Source organism: Oryzias melastigma, linkage group LG19 (genome assembly GCF_002922805.2).
Source record: "Oryzias melastigma strain HK-1 linkage group LG19, ASM292280v2, whole genome shotgun sequence".
Classification (NCBI taxonomy): domain Eukaryota; kingdom Metazoa; phylum Chordata; class Actinopteri; order Beloniformes; family Adrianichthyidae; genus Oryzias; species Oryzias melastigma.
Genome location: NC_050530.1, coordinates 12,609,669 through 12,636,903, shown reverse-complemented (window position 1 = coordinate 12,636,903; position 27,235 = coordinate 12,609,669). Strand labels below are relative to the sequence as shown.

Below are 27,235 nucleotides of genomic sequence, written 5' to 3'. Positions count from 1 at the left end.
TGTACTGAAGCTTAGCTGAAGCCTTGAGGCTGCAGAGCTATGATATATTGAGATTCATTAGTTTCAAAGACAAGCTTTCAAAATGAGCTCATCTTGTCCATAGCCTGCAACTTTTAACTGCTTCCTTCAAAAAAAAAATTTTTTTGGAAGGAGTTAGATTCTTTTGAATTACTTTCACAAGAGGCTCAAATTAGTTTTTGGTTTAGAGCTGTAATTAATAAGCAGGACTCTGTGTTCTGCTTTTAATATTGGCATCTTGGAGTAGTTTGTTCATTTTTTGGATGGAGGAAAAACTGCATGAATAAATAAACATTTTTTTTATTTATTTATTGTGTAATTTTTTTTCAATTGGACTTGAAACCTTATGTTCAATCCTTTAAATATTTCTTAAAGCAACCAATAACAACATTTACATTTTACTTATTTCTCAGAAATTTCATTAATTATAATTTTTTTAATGCTATAACATGATACATCTTTTTATTCTCCAAAAATTGGCCGTTTTAAGGCATGCATCAATGATTTAAACACATTTTTATCTAATCTTTTTCTACTACTTCAATCAGCAAAAAAAAGATTAATAATAAGTGCAGGAGTTCACACTATGCATATATCTTGTAAAATTCAAATTACATACAGCTTTTAGTTGAATAAAGCTTAGTTTAAACCCATGATTGCAGGATTTGACAGATATTTTAGGATCGTTTTTAGGATAAGTGACAATTCCTTTTTTCTTCAATGGATTAATGAGGTGTTATAAATGAAAGTATCCCTTTTTGTTTGTAGAGCTTGTATTGAATTGTAGAGTAACTTTCAGACAACCGAAAGGACAGCTGAAGCCAAACATCCCTTTTATCCATTTATAAAGCTCAGTTGTGCAGGCTGACTTGAAAATAGTAAAACCTTATTTTTTTGAGCTGATAGATTCAGAACTAGAAGAAAGTGCAGAAGAAAGTGTATCTTAAAGACCTTTGGAGCACTAAAATGGATCTTTTTTCCATCACACCTCAGGGGTCTTCTGACTCCAGCTGGTAGAAGTATTTCTCCATCCCTAACCCCCATTACTGCTTAGTACACTGTGGCCAAATGAAATCTACATGGAAGCACTACCATCTTCCCTACGGACCCGAAGGAGACCCCTGAAATTAGAGGTTCTGTGTCAAAGCTAGCTGCAAAGATGTGCTTTATTTTTTTTATTTTTTTTTTATTTCACATAATCATGTTCATAAATGATATTCCTCTGATCTTTTTCCTTGATGGTGTTTTGCTTACATGCATTGAGTTAACAGACATGGAGCAGGTTTTCCAGGCCTGTGTCTTTGCAACAAAAAGGGCCCGCCAGCCCATCAAAGGTTTCCAGGGAAGGTCGCCTGAGGGCGGCTAAGTAGTGCTCAGAGCTGGAGGAACATGTAGTCATTTTTGCATGATGGAAGGCAGCGAACGGGGGAAACGAAGCCTCCGCCTCCTCCTCCTCTGTTCTTCATGTTTTCTGTGACTCATCTATTACAAGCTCTCTTGTTTGATCTTGGAAATGACTCGCAAGACTTTGGAGTTATTTTGGTCCATTTGTACCCTATTCTGATACAGTGGTATTAGGTATAAAGGGGCTTATACCTAATTTTCAAACTGATGTCTAACATTTAAAAGAACATAAATCAATTTTTTACATAGTATAGCCAGAGTAGCTCACTCCTAACTTTTATAGAACGTTAATGACAAAAAAATGTATCCTGAATGTTGAAAAAGACACTTTCACGGTAGACTGCTAGTTACCAGAGCTCCGTGTTAGCTTGTTTTTGATGGACAAGTTTTTGTGTTCCTGCTTCTCCTTTTTAGACTATTTCCCACCACTCTCTGGGTCTGAAGTGGTCTGCGGGTTCATCGTTTACCCAATCAACCGTTGTCGCTTGGCAACAACACAATACCGCAGGAGAAGACATCGGAGAGAGTTTGCAAGACTCTTAAGGAGTTGTTGTTGCATCTGCCCCCTTCTACTGAGTGTGTTGCTAGGGGGGTGGAAGCACTGACTAGAACAGGAAGGAGGAACTAGTGCAGAGATCCAGTTCTGTTCTGGATTGTCCACTAGAATATGTGATCGTGGTGGGTGAGAGGAGGAAGTTACAGAACTGGAATCCATTGCGGACAATCATCTCAAGCTATGTTCACATCGCCCTTGGCAATGCGCGTTCAAGTGACCAATTCCAATAAAAATTTCTATATAATAGCACCTAAACATGTGTTTCAAGAAGGGGTGTCAACGTTATTTTTTTAATAAAAAATAAAAAAAAACGTTAATATTTTTATAATATATAATAGTTTTCTTAACGCAAATTAATTACACTTCGTTAAGCAACCATCTTCCTTTTCGCGTTGGACAATCATTCCTCCACAGCTTGCGTTATAATCTGATAATGCACACTTCGTTGGGCATCATCCAACTTGTACCATGGTCTCTTACAAAAGAAATAAATATTCATCAGAGTATTATTTTTGTTTTATTTTATTTTTATTTTTGTTATTTTTTGTTTTTTTCACAAAAATTGGGACTATTTGAAACGCAGTGCACCCCGTTTTCACGTTGGGATATCTGAGTTAGCACTTTATAAGTTTAAACATTTCAGACAATAAAAATGAAGGAAGATTGTTTTCTCTCTGGCCTGTTTTTGTTTAAAATGTGCACATTGTCATATAAAATTTAACTTGTAAAATATAGTGATTAATTGCGATTAATCGCAACACAAATGTGTGATTAATCAGATTAATTTTGTTAATCGATTCATGGTATCTATAGTATAATATAATTAAGTAAAAGTTGTGCATATTACTGGTTGTTATTAATTTTAAGTGTATTTTTGTGATATTTTTGCTGCTTTTAATAGAGCTATAGTAACAAGGTATTTTCCCCTTTTGGATCAACAAAGTTTGTTTCCATTCTATAATGTAATTTGAACAAATCCAGAATACTGTGACCTATAACCTATGCATCTGTCACCAGGAATTATTTTGCATTGATTATAAAATTCCTTTTGTATTAGAAAAATTAAACCATTCCAGTAAAGTTCCCATCTCATTTTGTTACCATGTACTCAAAAATTCTAGCTTCTCTCAAAAACCTGAACAAATCCATTTTTTATAGCTGTAGAGAAAATGTTTTTTGGACATGTGCAGCTGTAACCTGAAATCTCTGATATATTACCACTTTGAGTGTGAGTGAAAATGAGGAAAATAACAGAAAAAGATCAGCTTGGGGGACTCCCACTAAAATACAGCTATGAAAGTGGAGTCTTCACATATTTGATTTGTCTGTCTTTGGGGAATAAGAAATAGGTTTTGTGCTCAATAAACAGAGTGTGAGGTATAAGAGACGATCAGTCACATAAATATTAACCATCAGAAATATCTATGAATGTCGAAAAAGATTCATGATTTGCAATATATGAATATAGCCTCGTTAAAAATTATTGAACATTTTGTGGTAGTGAAGTTTGTTTGAGTTGCAGTTAACAAAGGCTCTCAATCTTTGACTTTTTATGGTCTCTCTGCTGATGTTCTCCTCTGGCTCACAGTCTTTCCCTTTCACCTCTTTAGGCAAACACTCTTCATAAATTCAAGTGAAGTCCCATTTTCTCAAGGCTCTGCTGTGCCAAAAGGAATAAACAAAAAGCAGCCAAAGTTTTTGACCTGTGTTGCTGCTGACCATGAAGATAATCAGTCTACGTTTGCGGTTCCTGGCTTCCATCCTCCCTCCGACAGCCGGACAGATCCGTCTGAGACGTCGGTAGGGAGGAAATGCTTACTCGACTCGTCCTCCATCCTGTTCTCTCCTTTCTCACAGTCCACTGACACTCCTATGACCTGCGTTGGCTGTGTGCAGGGTCACTGACTGAGCAGAGAAACCACATGCGGTCATCAGTCAGTCTGCCGTACGGGGGGAGTCTGTTTTTTTTCAGGTGACACAGGAGATGCCTTCCCCTTCTGACACACGCTCAAACAGAGCAGCGTTCTTGCCGAAGCGAATTTCCCGAATAATGGGGTTCGATGGATACGAACTCGGATATCTGTGCCGGGAACTCCTCACCTGGTAAATCCACTTTGCATCAGCCGGCTTTTTAGTCGCAAGAGTCACAGGAAAACCTGCGCAAGAGTTCAGGCTGCAGACGATCGTTAATCACCGAGCTAAGATAACTGATGAAAGGCAACGGTGCAGGGATAGTTAGGGACCTCGGTATGTCATGTAGAAAGCAGATGCTTTTGGTTTCACATCCCACTTGTCATCGGGAGCTTTACCCTGACAGCACACATTGGTGAAATGGGCACAGAGGGAGTTAAAGAAGGCATGGGGCAACGTTTTCGACTTTATCAGACAGGATGAGACGGCAGCCTTTCGTTTTTTTTTTGCTATTTGGACTCCTCTTCAGGGGTGTAGGACACGGCGGGGTCTCTTATGGTTGGCCCCTGTCCTCCTCTTCAGTCAGTCTCACCTAATCCCTCCTGCACTGAGGACAGGAGGGAGCTGCCAACAACAATAGCAGCCGCCGGTGTTTGATAAAGAGGCAGTGGATTGCTCTGGGACACACAGAGGAATCAAAGCATGACTCCATGACACACTTTTCTCTAATATTATGAAGTAGGAGAGCAAAGAGGTCACAAGGAGACAGTTGAAGGGACACAGGATAGAAAACAGGATATATATTTTGCTGACAGATGTGGTCAAACGGTTAAAAGCCCTTACAGAACATATGTTGAATTTTACCCATAAGCCTTTTTTGGTAGAGATGGTTTACCATATGAACATAAGTTAGACGGGAAAGATATGCGCATAAATTCTCTGAGCGGCAAGGCGACTGTATGTCACATTTCATAGAATCATGAAAGGGCATGAAAAAATGAAGATGACAAGCCAAACAATCAATTTTTTCATGTTTAAAAATAGAAGATATATATTGAAAATAATATTGAAATTCTAAGCTCTATTCTGACACATGAAACACTTGGTTTCATCTACAGTGGGGCAAAAAAGTATGTAGTCAGCCACCAATTGTGCAAGTTCTCCCACTTAATAAGATGAGAGAGGCCTGTTATTTTCATAAGTATACCTCAACTATACCAGACAAAATTAGGAAAAAAAAAATCCAGAAACTCACATTGTCTGTTTTTAAAGAATTTCTTCACAGATTGTGGTAAATAAGTATTTGGTCGCCTACAAACAAGTAAGATTTCTGTCTCTCACAGACCTGTAACTTCTTCTCTAAGAGGATCCTCTGTCCTCCACTCTTTACCTGTATTAATAGTCGCGTTTCCATTAACTCTGAAATTTCGAAAAACGGAATTTCGATATTAAATTCTCCTAATGGAAACACCACAATTTCGAAAAAACTCGCCTTTTTCGAAATAAAGTTTTTGCGCTTAGAGGAGGTGGTATTTGGGCCGTATCGAAACAGTAGTTTTTCGAAAAACTGTAATGGAAACACTTTTTTCGAAACAAACGAGTCACGTGACCATTAACCGGATATGACGTTTCGGACAGGAAGCAGGAAAAGCTGGTCAAAGAGATGGCGCGGTATGTTTGGAGTTACGAGGAGAGGAGCTATTTTTTTAATTTAATTCGTGATAAAGAAATAACGTTCATACTTGATTCAAAGCAGCACCGAAATGCAACAATCTATAAAGATTTTTAATCTATAAAGATATTTCTGCCGTGGCAGAAATGTGAATGAATCTACTGCACATCAAAATAGGGTTTATATCTGTCGCCATGTTTTTTTTAATGACTTATCGCGGGAATTACTTCGAGTTTTTTGCATAATCATGGTTTAATGGAAACGCTGTTTTTTCGAAACAGTGTTTTATCGAAATTCTAGAAATTTCGATAAAGTTTTGCGCAAAAGTGTAATGGAAACGCAGCTAATGACACCTGTTTGAACTCGTTATCTATATTAAATACACCTGTCCACAACCTCAAACAGTCACACTCCAAGCTTCACTATAGCCACGACCAAAGAGCTGTCTGACACCAGAAACAAAATTGTTGACCTATACCTTCCTCCATCTGGATCTCCCTGCAAGATCCCACCCTGTGGGGTCAAAATGATCACAAGAACAGTGAACAAAAATCCTAGAACCACATTGGGGAACCTAGTGAAAGACCTGCAGAGAGCTGGGACCAAAGTAACAAAGGCTACCATCACACTACGCTGTCAAGGACTCGAACCCTCTACTAAAGCCAGAACATGGCCCGTCTAAAGTTTGCTAGAGAGCATTTGGATGATCTAGAAGAGGAATGGGAGATCTTCTTATGGTTAGATGACACTAAAATATAACTTTTTGGTTAGAACTCTACTGTTTGGAGGAGAAAGAATGCTGAGTTACATCCAAAGAACACCATACCTACTGTAAAGCAAAGGGGTAGAAACATTATGGTTTGGGGCTATTTTTCAGCAAAGGGACCAGGACAACTGAACCATGTAAAGGAAAGAATGAATGGGGCCATGTATGGCCAGATTTAGAATGAAAACTTCCATCCATCATCAAAGGGACTGAAGATGAAACGTGACTGGGTCTTTCAGCATGAGAACAATCCCAAACGCACTGCTCAGGTCATGAAGGAGCGGCTTCATAAGAAGCATTTCAAGGTCCTGGGTAAATAACAAAGTATTGACTTGAACTTTTGTTATTGACCAAATACTTATTTTACACCACAGCTTACAAATAAATTCCTTAAAAATCAAACAATGTGATTTTCGGGATTTTTTTTCTCATTTTGTCTCTCATAGTTGATGTATACCTATGATGAAAATGTCACGCCTCTCTCATCTTTTTAAGATGGAGAACTTGCACAATTGGTGGCGGACTTATTAGTTTTAGTCCCACTGTATATATATAATATATTATATAGGTAGATCTCTTGAAAAAAAAATGGTTTGTACGCCGAGAAACTTTGCCTGAACACATATTGGCAGGCCGGTTTTCACTTCAACCTTGTTCAACTCTAATTAAATTTTGTTGACATCCTCCGTAATCCTTATCTTCAAAAAAATGCAGGCACCAAGATGCATTCACTGTTGTGTGAAAAAGAAAATGCTGCATTTGTAGAATAAGCAGCGAAGGCGCAGAATGTGAATGAATAAATGCATGAGACTTACATAGTTAAACGCTGCATATACTTTAATGTCCTGTTTCACTTCAGGCCATTTACCTTTGTTACGGGCCATTCAAAAAACCTATTACTAGAACAATAATACTAGTACATGGCTGTCTGTTCCCTCATCAGACCTTTAAGGTCACCAGTGTGCTGTGTTTGAGTCACTTTAGGGAGATTTTTATCAACAGAAATGCTTAGTATTCCTTGCTTGTGGTTTAGTTGCGCGTCCATATTTTCTAATCCTCTGGAAACATGACGCTGCTGTTTCCCCTCAGAGACCACACACACTGATTCTGACCTTGCTCACGTCAGAGATTCATTTCTCAAATAATTAAGTTGGGGATTTTTTGTGATTCTTTCCCCTATCTCCAATCTTACAGCTTTGATCTGTCTCTTCAATGAACAAAAACCTGTTTGCTTTGCAAGTCCCCTATTAATACTTTAATTAATACTTTATACTAGTATGAAAAAACCCAACTTACTGAAACAATCAAGGGGTTAAAAGACATGAAGAGGCAGAAGCACATTGGTATTCAGCTCCTAATTGTTAGATTTCACTGAGGGAATGCAAGGCAGGAAAATCGGGCGGTGAAAGATCGAGGCGAACAAGTTCCGACCTGCTTAATTAATTGAGATTCTGTTCTCGTGAAAGGAACGATAGCCTTGATTGTTTGAAGTTCCCTTGCTGTTTGGAAGTTTAAACATGAGATTGTGGTGAATGTGCACTTGATACATGACCTTTCAGTTTGTCTTTGGCCAGTTCCCTCTGCAACACATTTGAAGTAATGGATTTACTCAAAGTGGTTAAATTAACCTGACCTCTCCTTCCCTCCACCCACAGCACCCAAGTCCTGTTCCTGGTTAAGTAACAATCAAAAAAGTCAAAGGAAAATAACGGTGGTGAAAAATCCAACCACACGATGGGTGAAGCAACTGTGTTTTTTGAATTTGTTCCACTTGTCAGCAGAGAGTGAAATACTGATCAAATCTTGCAGAAGTCAGTGTAAAATGGGACAGTACTACGCTGTCAATATGATCTCTTTCAAAATAACACTTGTGTTTTGTTTAAAATAGAATTTCTAAGTTTAGTTTTGACACATACTGGTTACATTGGTCAGAGAAACAACCATTCTATGAGTTGCATGGACCAGTACATCTAACCCTGGATCTTAAGCTTTAATTTCTTTTCACTACTGAAACTCTTCAACCCTACACGCAATTAATGTAACAGAGAAAAGCAGCTTTGGTTGCAATTCTACGTTCATACTGGCTATGTGTCATGCGTATACAGTAAGCATGCCCTTTTAGCACATGATGTTCACACGGGGCTGTTGCTACCCGATACATTTACCTACCTACACATTCTCCCTCCTGAGTCGTCACATATTAACGTTTAGTAAGGACCCTCCGCATCAGTTTTTGACGTTTTGGGTGTTCCCATTAAACCAAAGGTCCCCAACCCACGAACTAGAATCGGTCCAGTTCCATGACACGTAGCACAGGTACCTAAACCCAGTACCGGTACCCTAACCAGACCAGATGCGGTACCGGGCGCGAACCGGATGCGAACTGGACGCGAACCAGTACCAGGTTTAGGTCAGGGTACCAGTACTGGACGCATCCCAAGGACCAGTGCGCATCTGGTACTGCATCCAGTACCACGTCCTGAAGGTTGCTGACCTTTGATTTTACGAACCGCCAGCACGTCAAGAGCCAACAACTATAGAGGACACCCAAAACTTCAAAAACTGACCCAAAAGGTCATGTATGAATCTTGCCCCAGGCTTTTACTTACATCTCTATTTGGATACACTATATTACCAAAAAGTATTCACTCACCTGCCTTGACTCGCATACATGTCTACCATGGACACAAGTGAATGTCAAAAATCATTGGAAAAAAACGTTCAGCGCGTTGTGGGCTCCAGATGACCCCACTCCCAACGTGTCTAGAAAAGCACAAGGGTTAAACATGGAGTCAATAATTCAGTTGTGAGACATCAAGTACACGTGTGAATAAATTATTTATTCTTTTCAACAGAGATGGAATGTGTTTTTATTCATGAGCATGCACATATAAAGTCATAAGAATTAAGTAATAAGGGATTAGAAAAGATTACATATCCGTCCATCCATCTATATCCCTTTTGTGGTTGTGGAGTTGCCAGGGCGTCTCGGTACTGTTGGATAATGCGAGGTACACCCAGGACAAGATTACAAATAATACATGAAATTGGTTAAAAAAATTAGTGCACCATAAAGGACATTCATTATTTCGTAGGGTTGTCTGAATATACAATTTCTAAATCTAAGGTCCTAGATATTCCCCAGGAATCTCTGCTAAAAAGCTAGTATCCATCAATGCTCACTAGATAAGCAAATATAGACCACAATGCATTGCGTTTGAAAGTTTTATTTGAAAAACTTTTTTTTTTTAATCAATTAACCATTTTTTCATCTTCAAACACAGTGGATTTATAAATAGTCTTTGTAAAATGTTCATATTTATTGGGTTTTTACTTCTGCAAATTGGTGACTTCATATTCAGTTTTTTAAAAACAGAGAAAAAGTAGGAAGCATGTGTTCGAATTGCATCAAAATCTTGGACACTAGATAGTCACGCACTACATAAGGGTTTCAGGAGTAGTGAGGGAATTCACATATATTTGGGTTTATTAGAGCACCTTGACAATAGAAGCCAAGTCATCTTTTTTTCTTGGTTCCTTTTATATTTAAAGGGTTGGGCTTGTTCCTAGTGTTGTTTTAGTTCTGTTTAGTGTTCAGGTTTGTGTTTGGTGGTTTCCTGGTTTTTCCTGCTGTACCACCAGCACACCTGCTTTCAATTTTCAGTCCTCACAGCTGCTTTCTGTTTGGTAATTATCCCTCAGTATTTAAGTCCATGGTTGTCCCCGTTGTCAGCTTTGGTCCCCTCCTAGTTTCAGGTTTTAGTTGTGTCCCAGCCTGGGTTCTGTCATGTTCTATTTATTGACGTCTTATGGTCCTCCATCACAAACATTTCCTGCCTTTTTTTTTGTCCTAAAAAGAAAGGCGGGATGTCCAGGAAAAAAAAACATCTTGGTTCAGAGAGTGGAAATACTTGCAGCACATCAAAAGTTCTGTAACCGATTCCTCTTTCTTTCCAGTGTGCAGTTGACAGAATTTGGGAAAGCAGACAGAGGATGTCGTGTTTTCGCTCAAAGTGTTGAAAGAGCAGAATGCAAATCCTCATCTGTAAGCCTTGAGCTTGCTCTGTGCAAAACGAGCCGGTACGAGCGCACACGCACAATGCCAAACAGACGTACATAAATCAGTCTGAGCTACCAGCGCATGCACACAAGCAGAAACTCACTTTCCCTTTCTCCATCTCTCCCACACCCCCGCACTCAGACACACAACCAAAGCCCTTCCTGAGGGAGATGAAGAGCCGGAGCAGAAGCACGCTCCTTTCCCGGGAGGAGCAGATGCCTTCGGGGTATAACGGAGTTGGAAACAGGATGAAGGATCTCCCCTCTAGTGATCCACAGCAATAAAGGCGATTGGATAAACTACTGCTTTGGCACCTGGCATAATTAGTTTCAAATAACGATGTCAGCAGACCATGCCAGAGAGAAAGGAGAAAAAAATAGACTCCCATATGGACCAATCTGCTACCAGTGTTTTTTTTTTTTTTTTGTCGTTATACTATTTAAGTTTTTTTTATGTTTGTTTGACCTAAAATCCTAAACTTGGTTTCAACTCTGCAGATCAGCTGCCTTTAATTGCCCCTGAAAGTCTTAGGGGATCATTTCTGAAGAAATCAAACACCCTTTTAGGTTGATAATGGGTCAGACTGGGACTTTTTAGTTTGTAGCCAATATATTGAGGCTGATTGTTGTCCAGGAAACCATTTGGTTTGTGCGTATACACGTATGCTGCTGAGGTACAACATATGAGAGCCAGATGTGATTTTTGCATACATGTAGCGATGGCGGAGGAAACAAGGAGAAAAAACAGGAGACTTTCCAACTGGAACTCATCTTTCACAATGTTATTTGGGACACTTTGTTCTCCTGCGTGTGTAATATCCTTAGTATGGTTACATGTGTAAAATATTGTTTTCTTTTGGCTTTGTTTAACAGTAAAGTTACATTAAAGATACATTTTTGCTTAAAATATTTACACGTCAGGATTTTTTTTTATCTAGACAACTGTAAAAGATATATTTTTTGCACAGACTTTTAATATTTTCCCAATAAATCCAAATGGATTGCTCTGCTAATGCTGTGGTGACGAATACAACTGCCACTGGGCGTTGGGGGGGCGTCAGCATAATCTACAAGATTTTATGTCGCCGCCTGATATTTGGAAATTGTTGGCGTGGTCATGAATGTAGAAGTGCAGAATGGCCCGTTTTTTATATACCCCCTGGCTCCCGGGTGGGTGGTGACTGTTTGCCGTCCAGAGATATTTGCAGATGGTCCACAATCGGAGCTGCTCCCGGCCAGCGATCTCTCAAGTGGACCCCTATGATGGAGGATCCACGCCTGTCTAAAAGAGTTGTCTTTCCCAGCAAAGTTGTCAGTTTTTGTAACACCCTTTCTGGTGATCAGCTTGCCCTTAGTGAAGAACTCCAACATTAAGCATCAGTCGTCTTTGTTGTGGGCTTTGGTTTGGGAGCTCACGTTGTGAGGCTTTTGTGTCAAAGACCTTGTTGACAGCTTGTTTGTTAAACTCTTTTGTTACCTGTTGGGTCTCCTTTTGTGACTCTTGTGTGGAGAGATTATTTTTGTTTATGTGATGTTAATTTACAACCTGCTAAACTCGCTATTTGTTAAACTCCTTTGTTTTTCTTTGAGACAATCCTGTTGTTTTTCCTTGTGACTAAAGACTAGCTAAAGCTGCACTCTTTCTTATTTTTATGCCACACCTTCTTTTCCCTTGGGCTGGGGTCGTGAGATAAGTGGGTCTCGTCCGGGATTGGGGTGGATCAAGTGTTACGATCCTTTGCATTTGTTTGGGATCAAAACATAAGTGGGGGCTTGTCCGGGATTGGGGTGATCGAGTGTTACGATCCCATTGCTTGGGTTGGAATTGTAACATAATTTGAGGATGGTCCGGGATTGGGGGGATCAATAGTTACGATTCCTCTCCTTAGGTTGGGATTGTAACATCACTGGGGGCTCGTCCGGGATTGGGGGATAAAGTGTTATGATCTCATTCTTAAGTTGGGATCCTAACAGTGGGGGCTCATCCGGGATTGGGGGGATAAAGTGTTACGATCCCTTCCATTAGGTTGGGATCTTAACATAAGTGGGGGTTCGTCCGGGATTGGGGGGATAAAGTGTTACGATCCCTTCCATTAGGTTGGGATCAAAAATATACATCCAAACAAGTTAAAGTTGATTTTAAATCATTTTATCTCACGGAGGACGGTAGACATATGTAAAGAAAATTGAGTTTAAAAATGTATTTCTTTAATTAATTTTTTGTGAATCAGTAGCAGACATAAAAATGCAGTTTGAAAATGATTGCCTTTGTGGCTCCGAAAATTTGCTTGCCGGGCCACAAGTTGAAGTTGAATTTATTTTGAACTCTTAACTCAAAAGATGATCGGAGTGGATTTTTACTATGCAGGGAATCCATAAAAAAGAGCCTCAGTTTTATCATTGAATGGTATTTTGTGAACAGATAGGAAAGGCACATACATTTATATTTTATCAGGAAAAAATCTCCTGAAAAACCCCAGCAAAGTTTGAAAAAATACATAAAACTTGTGAATACATGTTTTTCAGTAAAGAACAAACTAAGGTAGAGTTGTTTGTCCTCTCCAGTGAAGGGAGTGATCATTTTGACTTTTGCAGTTTGACCCAGTCAAAATCCAATTCTCAGCTCTGTTAAAATGTTGACAAAACACACACAAAGATCCACAAAATGAAAAAAGTGGACCAGAATTCCTGCAGAAAAATGTCTTTGAAAACACCACCCAGAGACTGTTATTTCAAATCATTTCTGTGTTTGGCAGTAGAACATCTTGAATCACAGAAAAGCTTCATTTTTCAGGCTTTATTTTGGCTGAATAAACACAACAGAACATGTGATGTTGCTCCTCTGAGATGACTTTTACCTTATTCCAAGACCCAGTGTGAACCAAATATACGTACACTTAAAAGAGTAAACCCAGCATTTGTTTTTTCTTAAAATAAACTCGAAGATCTAATTTTTATTCCATGTTCACAGGTGCACACATGCACAGGTGTGCATGTCTTTTGTGTCTTGACATATAAAAAACAGCAGCGTGTCCTAGATCTGCAAAGTTTCCTTTTAAAACACACACAAAAGCTGACTAAACTAAAGCACAGTCTGTTTTAAAATGCCTATTTTTCACATTGTGATTTTGCTTCAACTGATCTAGGCTTGCTGTGATGTTCTTTAAGGTTCAAGTTGTTGTAAAATGTTCAAGACAACACATGGAACTGATTTATTGCGAGGGACCTGGCTGCAGATAAGATAAAGTCTGACATCATCGGCCAGAAGCAAAAATTATACAATTTACTCTAATCTTAACCGTAACCCAAAAATGTTCCGAATTGTAGAAAAAAAAACTGTTATCAAAGTCTTAAAGAGGAAAAACCATCACTGTGAGGGTCTCAAGTTTAAATAAAGTTTTTTTTCAAGTGATATGGTGGTACCTCTGGTTCTGGACATTGAAGTCAACAGCCAGGTCTTGTTGGATTTGTCCAATGGACTTTAGCTAAACGACCAATTTCTCTTAAATGATCTAATACATGTAACAAAACTGTTCAGGAATTGTTACAAGGACATTTTCTGCTATTCAAGCTCATTTCTAAATGTTATTTAATTTTGCAGAACATTAATCAGAAATGTTCAAAAAGTCATTTTGTAACTGTTATGTACTGTAGGTGTTTTATTTATTTTTTTATTCCAACGCTTTAAACTGACATCCCATTTCCTCTGTACTATTCCCACCTGTGCCGTCATTGTTTGCTTTTGCAAAGATACACTTCACTCTGAAATTGCCTTTTTTCAATCTTCAAGGCACATTTCTTTTTATTAAAACTTCCTTCATGTTCCCGTCAATAACTTGAACTGACAATTTCTGAATGCCACTCACGCATTTGATTCAGTCACCTTTTTGCAGTAATTTGCACTTGTTTTGTACTTATTGATCTCGTGGACCTTAAATACCCCCAGAGGTTATTGAACGCTCCCCCTAAAACTAACTGTAAAATCCATTATCGACTCTGAATGCAGCCTCTGTGCAACACCTGAACCTCATTGCTGGACCTGTAACTTCTTTTCTTCCTTGCAAGGTCAATTGTTATAATTTAAAATCAGGGGGGACTACAGGGGTGCACTTCTTTCCAATTTTTGAGTGAATGGTGCACTTTACCTAGTATTGGTTTATTTTAACATCAGCCTTAGCAAGTTACCTTTTGAAGTTTGCTATGTAGAACAACAAATACAATTTAAATCCTTTTGGCATTTTCATTTTGAAGTACTTTACTAGAAAAAGGAACAATACTCCTAACATCGTTTATAGTGACTCTTGGTTGCTCCAAAAAACATATTTTAAAGTCCAAATACTATTTCTACATTAACAATAGCCCACTGCTGCAACCGGAAATGACTGAGCGGTCAATAATAAAACATTTTGAACTACATATTTTTGATCCCTTTTATTTTTTTAAATGGCCTTCAACTTTTCTCCTAATTTACAACAAAATTCTAGTGGTGCCTCTCCTGCTCTGTTAAAGCTCCGCCCCTGTCCAAAATTAAGCACAGATTTATTTTTTAACGCAAGAAATTGAAAGATAAACAACGGTTACATTTATTTAAATTAACGAAAAAGACTCAAAATAAAGTTTATGTTTGAAACTTAGATTTGATAAAGGTTGTTTTTATCAGATCATTATAATTCAATTTAAAATAAGATAATTTGCATTCTTTCTTTTGTTCCCCTTTATATATACAAATCTTGTGCAGTAAAACAACTTTATACTGAATTTCTTAATCAACAGATTTGCGTAGGATCCAGCAGTTTTTCATTGTTATATAAAAAAAGTATGTTGCATAATTGTTTGCATTCGTCCTGTCAGAAAAATATTGTTTTTAGCGGATTTTCTTTTGGGAAAGAACGTATTGAACTTTATTGAAAATAACCACGTTTACAGAACGTAGGTGCATCCAAAACACAGCAAAAACTTTAAAGAAAGAAAGGGACATGAGAATAAGAATCATAATTCAACAAATGGAAAATGTGTATATATATATTGTTGGAAAAATTAAGCAGGAGAAATTTAACAGCTCATCATGCTTCGGTGGAATGGATATTTTCAGGGTGTCGTAAAGTTGATAAAATTCTCTAATAAAACAAAAAAAAGAAAGATATCACTCTGCGTTATATAAATAAAATTTGGCTAGAAAAAGTAATAAATTAACAGTATTTTCTATTTTTTTATTATCCAAATTAAAATAGTTCTGTTGTTTTCAGCAAATGGTTTGTAAAAATCTGCTTTTACGCTTTTATTTTGTAATCATTTTTTAAGGAGGTTCTCATCCTCTCATCTCTGTAATTGAAAACTTGTGAAGTAATCCATCATTTAGCCATTACTCAGAGATGACATCTGATTGATCTCACAGGGGGACATCTTGGCACAGCAACATCAATCCACACGTGACACCAATGTAATAATTGTCTGTATAACTTTTTGTCTTGACCATCTTAAGTCCATAGAATGAGTTTTAGCATTGATAACAAGCCGCTCAAAACCCAATCCAGCCTTTCCCTCTGTGCACTGTGAACACTGCGCTTCCTATTACAAGAACCATTGGCTCTGCAGCACTGGAAGTTCTGTTGATGTTATGCTTCATGTGGGCTGGGAGTTGTGCTGAGCTCAGGGTAAGTAGGGGGAATTCTGCTTCTTTGCTCTACTTGGCACCAGCCTGCAGCTCTGCCTGATGTCAGACAGATCAAGAGTGGCCATTTTTTTCCAGGCTTCTGAAAAAGAATCATTTCTAACAGTAATAAGTGATTTTTTTTTTCTTTAGAATTAATGCTATCTATTGCCCACCTTTATTTCTTTAGTGCACACTAAACCAGGTAGGCAGGTCCATTTTTAGTGAAACACTTGAAGCTCCAAACTTTTACAAGAATTATTTTTCCTTGATAGTAACTTAGTGTGTTTCATATATTTATCTTGACATCTGCTCTGAGTAACTTTCAATTACACATCAAGTGAAAGGGTGCTATTGGCACTTGGAAGCCTTGGCTTCTCATTTATCACACTTAGCCACAGGATTTGTTCCTTATTAGGGTGTCTGAGTTTAATGAGACATATCAGAGAGTGACTGCTAAACTGCTGCACACTGATCCAGCATGTTCTCCAGCCTTAAGTGAGTGTAGTGGTATCATTGTCAAAGCAAGTCAGTTAAGGATGTTCAAACTCACCAAAAAAAAAAACCTCAAGTTGTACTTTTAAGCTATTGCCTGAAATGTAAATTTTTTCTTTCCTCAATTATTCTCAGAGCGGAGCGACTTTTAATCCCGTGAAGAGCAGGAAAGTCCCGTGGGGCTTTAGTTTGAAAAGTCATTTGTAATCGAGAAGTTCCATTATGGCACAGATTTGAAGCTTCACTTTGCTCTTGTGTACATTTTGTGCCCTATTGTGTCCTGAAGCAACAGTTTCCTTTTTTTCCTGTTCATAAAGGTTTAATTAAAACTGTCCCAAGCAGTTTTCTTTTGCCTGGGATTACAGTTGGTCCTAGTCAGTGGCGGAGCAAGAAAATGTAATATGGGAGTGGGAAGGGGGCAGAAGACAAACGCATTCTCACCCCCAACTCGTCATATATGGACGTATGGTTTGGACCCCCTCCGCGCCACTTTTTGACATTTTGGGTGTCCCCAACTTGTCGTTTTTTTAATGCGCTGGCTGTTCCTATTAAATCAGGGGTCCCCAATAGGGCCAGGTATTAATAACAATTACCAGAAACAATTCGATTCACAAGAAACTGAATGGATTCAATTTTTTTTTAATTCTTTTGATCCTCTCAATTCAGTTCAATTTTGAGTTTACACATTTAGACGCATTTGTTTATATTTACATTAATAATCTCACATATGTTTTGAATATATTTATATTAATCTCATACAGTTTATATACTGTAAAATGTATTAGTGAAATAATGAGAATGTTAATAACATACAGTGTTACATGGATTCTCTAAAGGAGAAGATCTAGCAAAAATGATCAGATCATTAACATTGTAAACATTGTTCTGCCTCTACTGGACGGGGTTTCAGTTTGGCCACTAGGTGGCGATCGCACTATAGCATTACACCTTATTCCAGAAGAAGACAGTATGAGCTAAAAACGGTGTTTGAGACCACAAATGGTTACTTTAAAAATATATTTCCTGAAAGAGTTTGGAAAATTCATACCTGTGAGTTTATAAAAATGTTAATTTAGTCAGCAATGTATGTTTATGTCGACCGAGCGTTAGCATTAGCCGTCCTGTGGGAAATTCCATTGAACATTAGCATCAAGCTAGAAGACTTTAGCTTTATGTGCTAAATAAAATTATATTTTTATGAATCAATTATAGATCTGTTAAGTTTAAATCAATACAAATCGATTAATCGATTTTATCAATCCAGTCCTCCATCCATATGCTAACCAGCGGTCCCCAACCCTTAGGACGTGAGCCAGTTCCGGTACTGAACTGGTATCAGGACGCAGACCGGAACCCTAACCTGGTACAGGTACCCTAAACCAGTACCAGTTCAACATCTGGTACCACGTCCCAAATATTTCGGACCCATCAGCCAGCATGTCAATAAACGAACAGCCCTAGAAAGTTTTGTCTTTTGAACTGGAGATCTGAGGAGATTCCTTTCAAATCCCAATGGCAGAAATGAGAGCTGAACTATATCTCTCTGGACTATCTGACTTTTCGACTGCACCACGGAGAGGATCTGTTTATAAAGAAATGGGAACCTTTCTTAAAATTTACTGGACTGTATATCGCCACAATTGTTAAAAGTATTTGTGTTTTAGTTCCAAATGTATATCTTGCTTAATACTGACTCTTTTTAGTTTTACTTTTTATGTATTTGAATACAACTCCGTGCACATGAATTTTATCTTTGTATACAGGAACCTTTTTTTTTGTTTGTTGTTTGTTTTGTTAATGTGCCTAAAAAAAGCAAACAAACAACCAGCACGTCAAAATACGAGTTCTAAGCACCTAAAACCTCAAAAAGTGACTCGAAGGGGCCCCGAATCATCCATCCAAATATGATGAGTTGGGACTGATAAGGTGTAGAATGAACACAAGTTTGTTAATTTAAGGTTATTATTATTTTAATGGTTATTTTTGCAATGTTTATAGAAGCTTGTATCGATCATTTCTTCATTGTTGTCAATAATGACCCTAAAAATGACTTAAAAGTTAGGAAGGCAAACTTTTTTCCTGCCCCCCTGTAGCTCCGCCCCTACTCCTATACACAATTAGACACAAAACCTGAAAAAAACTGTGTAAATAATCATAATATTAAAAAGTGTCAATTTTATTTAAAAAAATAACACAAATGTTTATTATAAGCAGAATCCAAACCCTTATTTGCATTGCAAGGAAATGGGTTACTTTTCTCTGTCTCTGTTTTTGCATCTTTAAAGATGAGACAATGAGGTTGACGAGGTTTGACAGAAGCCGAAACAAGAAAAATCAAAGTCAGTGCAGGAGGAACTGAAGCGACACCCAGTCGCTGGCATTTGTGATCAGCGGTATGTGGCTTTATTGTTTTTCTGTCAGCGCTGTCAAGTCCACTGAAAGGAAAATGTAACTCCAAAGTCACCTCGCAGACTTTCTTTTGGGAACGTCAAGACGAAAACATGACAAACAAAATTGCAGGCAGTGGCTGGACAGAGGTTATAGCAGAGCCGTCTGTGTTCTGTGCTTAAAAGCGGGTTCACGCAGTGGAAGCATATTTACCCCCCGTTGTGCCGCATCTGCAGCTCTGTGCTTGCTTAAATGTTGGGGTGCGTGCTCTTTGACACCGGTCCTGCTGCACTAATTGCAGAATCCCTGTCAGTCACACAGAGAACGGCTGGACGCTCATCTTGTGAGTAATGCATTTCAAATAGGAGGGCGCGACCCCGCCCTTTCCCACTGCATCATTAACTCCTGGCTGATTGATCAACAGGGAAGATGCTGCTGCCATGTTGGGGGGAAGTGGCTTGTGGACTGTAGCACTGAATGTTGTTTTCCTTCAAAGCTTGAAGCTTCTGTGTGGAGTTTGCATGTTCCCCTCTGGCTTCCTTCCTCAGTCTAAAAACATGCTTCATAGGTCAGTTATTGACTCTAAAGGGCCTCTAGGTGTGGATGTGAGTATGTGTGGCCCTGCAGCAGCGTGGCAACTGGTTCAGGTTGTACCTCACCTTCGCCCAACAGTAGCTGGGTTGGCTCCAGCAACCTGGTGACCCCAAAAGGGATTTAACAGGTTCTATGGATAAATGGATGGATTCAATTCACCTTTGTACCTAAAGTTACATCACTAGTAAAGGGGCATAGCCACCACACAAGCAGGTAGAGCGGTCGACCTCTGATTGGAAGATCGCAGGTTCGGCTCCTACTCTGTGCAGCCATGTGTCAAAGTGTCCCACCACTGGCTGGATACGTCTTCATGAAAATGCATAGAATGCGTTCTTGAATGCACCTTAGACGACCGGTGTGAATGCAACAAAAAGCGCTTTGGTGCTTAACCCTTCCGCTCTCCTTAGTTTGTTTACATTAAAAGTGGGGTCATCTGGACCCCCCAAGACAGTGCGCTGAACTTTTTTTTATCTTTGATTTTTGAGTTTCACTAATGTCCATGACAGACATAAAATCCTGTCCACTTTTGTCATGGAAGAAATCACATATCAATATGTGGTTGGAGACAACTGGACCCCAAAGAGAGCGGAAGGGTTAAAGCAAATTATTAAAGCACTGTATAAATATGCAGCCTTTACCTTTTTTGATTTTATCAAGATAAGAATATATATTAATGAAATATTTACTGTCAAAATGTGTTTATTTTGGACCACCAACAAGGACTTTAGAGGTGCAAAAAGAAAATAGTTCTAATACATGAACATAGAAAAATGGGTTAATTTCTAATGAGAAAATCCTGTGCGAAGAATATAAGACGTAATTCTTTTGGTCACATTTAGTGAATTCATCTCCTCTTTTTCATTTTTATAGTATATAAATTCTTACAAATAATGTCCTCAAACCTGTTCTATGTGATAAAGATTGATTACTATTTACAATGTCAACATTTATCCACATTGACAGAAACTGAAGGAGATTCTGATGATGGTAATTCAGAGTCCTAAAAACAGCAACATATGGAGGACACATGGCCGTCAGGATCCTCTCCTTCCATGTCTGCACTCATACATGCAAGCCGTGAAGCAGAAACCCTCACCCTGCTGGATTGTCTGTCACGGGCAGATGTTGAGTTTGTGTGTCCAGCCCAGAGTGCAGATTCAATTTAGTCTGAAGAAACACATCATTTTATTTGGCTCTCTCTACTCTTTGGCCTTGCTTTGATGCGGTGATTATTACCAGCTTTTTGGCTCCGCGGAGGACTGGAAGGCAGGAAAACATTGTGTCTCATGCTGACAGCTCCCAAACAAAATACCCCCCTGCCTGGGTTGTTACAGCTGAAACTCCCAGCTGGTTCGTCAGCGGTGAGGTCAGTAAGAGAATCCAGCTGTTTGTACCTCTGCAGCGGATTAGCACCAGCTAACCATCTGCCGATGTCCTGGAGAGAAACCCTGAACATGTCCTGTGTGTGCGTACCAGGCGTGACCACACCGAGGACTTGAACTTGCTCATATAAATACTGAACACAAACGCAGATGCTCACATTGTACTACCTAATCCTGGAGTTGGGCTCCCATTTTTTTCTGTAAGGCAAACGTAAAAGTTTTATTTTCAAAAAATGATAGTGCGCCTTATAATCCAGTACGCCTCATATGTTACTATAATAAGGTTAGGAGTTAGCATAGTCACAATAGCTTTTGTTTTAGTGGTATCAATTTGTTTTTGTAGTGTTGCAATCAATGTTGGAAGCTACAGGTATTGTAAATACACTAATGTGGCTAATGCGGCTAAAGTGGCTAACATGTAGCGTGTTACAAACAAGTTATAGAGTTACTGTGAACACAGTTAAACTCTGACAGACTGACTTATCTCTGACCAATTTCTCTTGCTTAATGTCTTAATCTCTTAGAGTTCGGTGAACCTTATATATGATATTAGTACGAAAGAGGACCATACATTAATTGTGCGCCTTATAATCTTGTACGTACTATAGTACAGAAAATACGGTTTCTATTTCACTGCAACAGTTTTATTTTAATAAGTCTGCATAAATTATGCTGTTAATAATCTCAATAGGAAACAGGCAAGATCTTATCTGTCGGGGAAACACACCAAAGAACAATCATCGATGTTTCTGCCAAAACTAGCCAAATTTATATGGACAACAATTAAAAACAATGTAGGTCAGGGTTCTCAAACTCAAGTTGGACCGTATGGGGTTCCATTTGTGCCATAAACTCCTGTCATTTTATTCACTAACTGTAAAGATCTTCAGTAACATCAAAACCTGTTTGACCCACAGTCTAACTGGTTGGCTATTTGTGGTTCTTTGCTCGGGCACAGAGTAGTGTACCATGCCGTTTCCTGGCTATGGTGCATTCTCTCAATATGCCAAAGCACAGCCATCCAAAGCCAACATGTGAAATACGTGACAGCCTGTGTTGTGTTTAAGCTCAAAACAACCTGGCATTTGCCACAACCTAAAAATAAACCAATAAAAGAAGTCCAACCATCATCTACTGTATTGGCTCGGGCTGAATCACGGCATCGATTTGAGTTCAAACCAGTGGGGAGGGGTTCTTTATTCTGCAGGATAAACTGCATGACTGTTTACTTACAAAAGACAGACCCATCTGTGTTTGTTTCACTCTCCCAAGTCCTCATCATTGTGTCTGAGCTGCTGGGTGTATGAAGCTGGATGCTTTGAAGTGGTGCAGTCATCTATATGATAACCAATGCAGCTACAAGGCTGAAAAAAAAAACAATCACACCAGCAAATAGATTTTGTACCCCATATTTTATCATCAGCTCATTGTTGTGGGCGTGGCCAAACAGATAAACATCTCAGGTCTGTTCAATCAAAGACCTCCCACTCCATCTGGCTGTTTGATGAAAGGAAAAAGCAATTCATGAAAAAAAGTTACGTTTGCCTTCATAAAATTTAATAGTTGTTATTGAACATATTCAAACATGTTTGGGGAGTCCAGTGAGATAAGTATTATAAGTCATTTTTATTAAAAATAAAAAATCAATATAATCCCTCCAGCAATACATGTCCATCTGCATATTTTTAACAAGTCTTTTACTTATGTTTGAATGGTTCTAATGGCCTAATAATACAGTGACATAGAGTATTGTGTTATTTATTCCCATTTGTGACCAAAATTGATTAATTCAGTGTTATGTCCATACTTTTCATTACTTGCTATCGACTGCAGAATCTGAGCTAATTACCGCTAAGTTGTATCTCGGAATGAGTTATTGATTGATTCTGGATGCTTTGTCATGGCAGTTTAATAGAAAACTTCAGAGCACCTGTTTGTTTTTAAAACTGATTTCTTTCTACACGCCTCTAGATGCTTTTTTTAATTTATGCTTTCCTAAAGCGGGGTTAAGAGTCAAATCCTGTCAGACTGTTTATCATCTGTCCGGGTTTATGCAGCGGTGAAACGTCTCAAGACGTTCTGATCGATTTTTGTCTTTTCGTGAAGCCCTTTGGGGGGTCACTCACCCGCATTTGTTGTCTCTGCTTATGCTTTATAGGGGGCTGTTTGCGAGTAACTATACAGAAACTCATTACCTGGAGGATGGCAGTGCGGTCACGGGAACTCCCAACTTCACGGTATGTTTACTTTTATTTCCCTCTCTGATTTCTGGATCTGGACTTTTCTGTGTCCCGCATCGCTCCCAGGCCTCTGCTCCGACTGCCGGCCCTCTGCCACGCTCTTCCTCTGACACGCTTGACGTCACTGTGCTAATATTAGGCTGAGTGATGAAGTAAAGTTAAATCAATAGATTGTGGTCACACTCACTTTTGATGCACCTAGAGTTGTTCATAAAGAAGGCTTTGCAGGTGAGTGGCTCCATATTTAGTAAGCAGATTCATATTTGATGTAATAAATGTGGACAGAGGTCAGAGAATAGACTGAGTTTTCTGGAATAACGCAGGTCTTTTATAATAGATAAGCTTAAAACCATCCCCAAAAATGGTTTGTTATGCAGGCCTGCACGAAAATAATAAATTAGTGAACATATAAGTGCACTTCAGAAGCCACGCAGACCATGAAACATTTATTTGATTTATAAACTTTGGGCTGTGTAAATTGAAATAGCCTGTTTATTTAAGAAATATCGGAGGAGATAGTTGATCTGGTGGGTATTTTTCATCATCAATGCCTGCAAATCAAGATTGATGTGGACTAAAGCACATAGAGGGGCCTTTAAGTTAAGATGGTTGAAAGGACTGCCCAGTTTGACACAGAACAACTTTGGTGTTGTTTTAATATAGCTTTACTTTTGATGAAAATGAAAATACATAAAAAAATAACCATTAAGATCCATTCCATCAAAATTTTGTTTTTTTATGTCATGAGGGTGGATGTATATTTTTAAAAAATGCATTTCTGAGTATGTTTTATTCAAATCATACTGAATCACGAGCAGATGAGAAAAAAGTCATTTGAAAAAAAGTGTTTTTATTCCATAAAAACTACTTTTAGCTCCTTGCTCCGCCCCTTTCTAATGCACCCACCTGCAGATCAGTAGAATCATGTACGTCTTGTTTTCCTTGTCAGAGCTGGCGTCCAATACTGTAGCTTCAGTATTGGTTTCCATTTTTGGTGCACCAGTAATGTTAGGTTGGGGTTGTGAGAGGCTGTAAGCTAGCAAGAGAGTATGTAAACTGGTGGATGATGGGAAGTGGGATAGACTAACTCCATGCTAACAGTCCCACCCTCAACTCTGAATGAGTATTTCTAGTAAACTAGTGTACAAACTGCCTTGAAAACAATACATTTTTTTCCCAACAAATCAACAATTAAATTAGTCGTCAACTATTTTAATTCTTGACATAGTTGCGACTAATCAACCAATTATGGCAGCCCTAACCTGCACACATAAAGCCATAGTCCCAACCGGCCTTATGGTTGGATACAGACTGTTGCAGCTAAAAAAATGAGCAAACTTGTGCAGGCATGGAGGTGGCCCGCACAAAATATCAAGGCCGTAGACTACACAATGAAGCTTAGTAAGGGTGAAAGTGGTGAAAAATAGGCGTGTTGTAGTTATTTTTCATTTTTACAACCCCCATAATCCTTCATAAAGAGGTAATTAGTGCTGTTCATGCCCTGTGTGTGCTCCTTGCTTTTAGGCTGACTGTTAGAAATGAGGAAATTAGACGTTCAGAGAATAGTTTATGTGGGCATCATATAGGTTTCCTATGAGCACTTGCATATCATTTTTATACTATAGTAAGGAGAGAGTACTTGCACCTTACTAATGATGGGAGTGTGGCGTTAGGGCACTAACCCCATCACCAGTACATGACATGTTTTTCGTAATTTACATTGGTACATTCTATTTTCATGGCGTTCCGTAAGGGAACTGCAAGACACACTTGTATGGCAAGCAAAAGGTGTCAATTTCATTGGGCTCAAAAACTGACATCAATATAGGAAGGCTGAAATTGGATTTGAAAACCATTATTGCTTAACTTTTTATGCCTCTAAGATCCTAGTCTTTAGTAAACTATGGTTTTACGTTTCATATGATTGTGCAAGGGTTACTGGTTTCTAGTAGATTCCCTTTCCAAACTTCTCCTGCATCTTTTGGGTCTTGCTGACAGTTGACTTGAGAATTGGTTTATAATTTGATGACCGTGAAATGGCTCATGCATGAAGCACTGCATTTGTAAAGCAATTTGAACACAGCTTTTCTGCTGCAATAAGGTAATTAATGCTCATATTAATCAAATGCAGTCGGGCATATCCCAGCAAAATATGTTCAGCCTTTAATTAATGTGGTTCTTTGAGAATATCATCCACAGACACATAAATATCCTTTTACTTAACACACATTTATTTAGAGCTTCGGAGGAAAAACTGCAATTGCATTTCAGTGGAACAAAGAGATGTGTTATGGTTTAATGTCGTTAACTGTTTTCTATGCCTTGAAGCTTCCTCTGTATTTATTTCAAGGAATTTTTTTAATAATTTGTCTAAAACCCAATTTAATGTAAAATGTTTCCTTTAAAAAATCATTATTTTCAACTGTCTTAAAGCTGGAAAAAAATAGATTAATGCTCATCTTTAATGCCCACACCTAAAATAGACAAAAGCAGGGTCACTTGTGAGGGCTCATTCATCAGAAAAAGCAAATTTCATGAGCATGAAAACATCAAAAGTGTCATATGTGTTGGTTTGTCCTGCATAAGGAGCTTTCATGGATGAGTTTTAATCCTAAAATAAAAGGCAATGATGTTAATTCATAGACAGTCTGAAAAATTAGAATTCCCACGTACAAAAGGCTCCGTGTTAAAGTTTTTACGTTATTTTTTACATTAGATCCTTCAACCATCTCTTTTTGCTTTCATTCCTCCGTCATGACCACTTCGAAGGCTTCATGGGAGAATCTTTTTACTGGCAACAGCCAGACCTTTTGAGACTCATCCGTAGGATCATTTATTTGCCCTGACGACAGGGAGGAGACTGATATAGTGATCTGGACAAGGGATCTCGCAGATTCAGTTCAGTCCACCGCAAGACACTGCTGGAAGCAACTTCAGCATGAGTCAGCCTTCCCTCTGTTCTTGTGTAACACCCTCTCCTTGTCTCACCAAGTTCACATAGATCTTAATAAAGACGTGTCTTGTGTTATAACAAAAGCTGCCTCCTAGGAATATAAATCAACTCCATGGATATTAGATACTTAACTTGGAGAATATAGAACAACAGTGTCATGTTAGCGCCTGGCGTTACCTCCCATGATAACCTGGGTTTTAGTTATTAATCTTCAGCACCCCTGATTTGAACACATAAGCACTTTTGTCTCTCATTTCTGCTGAAACTATGGAAACAAAAGGTCTATTCATATCCTTCATATCGATGCATCACAGTCATGATCACATCAATGAATCATGAGGTTATAGCATTAGCTCCATGCACTAAATCTAGCCCTGTTTCTCCCCAATAAAGTATAATTTCATATTTCATGCAGAGTTCCGTGCTGTCTTTTGCAGTAATGGATTGTTCTTTTTCATTGCACTTCTAAAAAGTGTCTAATTAGATTACAGCCTTCACGGCGTTGGGTGTGCAGTAGAGGCAACACAACAAGATGGATTTTGCACTCCACCCTATCTTCCAATTTCCGTCTTTCTTGAGCTGCAAAAATACCTAAAGACTTAGAAAAAAACATTAAACGTTGCTGCATGACCCCACATTCTTTTCTGAATAGCTTAATCAAAACATGTACGCCCTTTGCTGCATTAATACCTGTAATCATAAAAACATGTTGAAACAATTATAATTTAACAACAAACTGATACGGTTTTTGAGCATGCCTTTTTGTCCTAGAAGTTCCAGATTTGTTAAGCTAAACAATCAACAAATATAAATCATAGACTGACTGATATATAGACACATAGATACCAGATATGATAGGGTTTCAAACTGGTGCCCCGCGAGCCATTTGCGGCCCCCAAGTCGATATTTTGCGGCCCCTGCCGTAATACCAAAGTTCAAAGTCTACTAAACAATACCTTCTGCATGTCCACGCTTCTTTGATGATAGCTTTGTATTTGCTTTGTGATGTTACGGCTTGCTTTAAGCTTAAGACAGAAAATTTACCAAAGATATAGACAGTGGACGCAAAAACATACTTTTGGCACAAATGGAACCCCATACAGCCCAGCCTGAGCCAGACTCTGCCTTCAGTGGCCCCAAGGGAAAT

The 27,235-nt window shown here is 38.6% G+C and overlaps 1 protein-coding gene across 1 annotated transcript in view; it reads left to right on the top strand.

Moving 5' to 3' along the window:
- LOC112154517 (disintegrin and metalloproteinase domain-containing protein 12) overlaps positions 1–27,235 on the top strand; it is a 106,732-nt gene that overhangs the window by 36,360 nt on the left and 43,137 nt on the right. Inside the window, exon 4 of the mRNA XM_024285519.2 lies at positions 23,054–23,132. Within this exon, the coding sequence (XP_024141287.1) occupies positions 23,054–23,132 (79 nt within the window). The remainder of the gene's footprint in view (positions 1–23,053; positions 23,133–27,235) is intronic.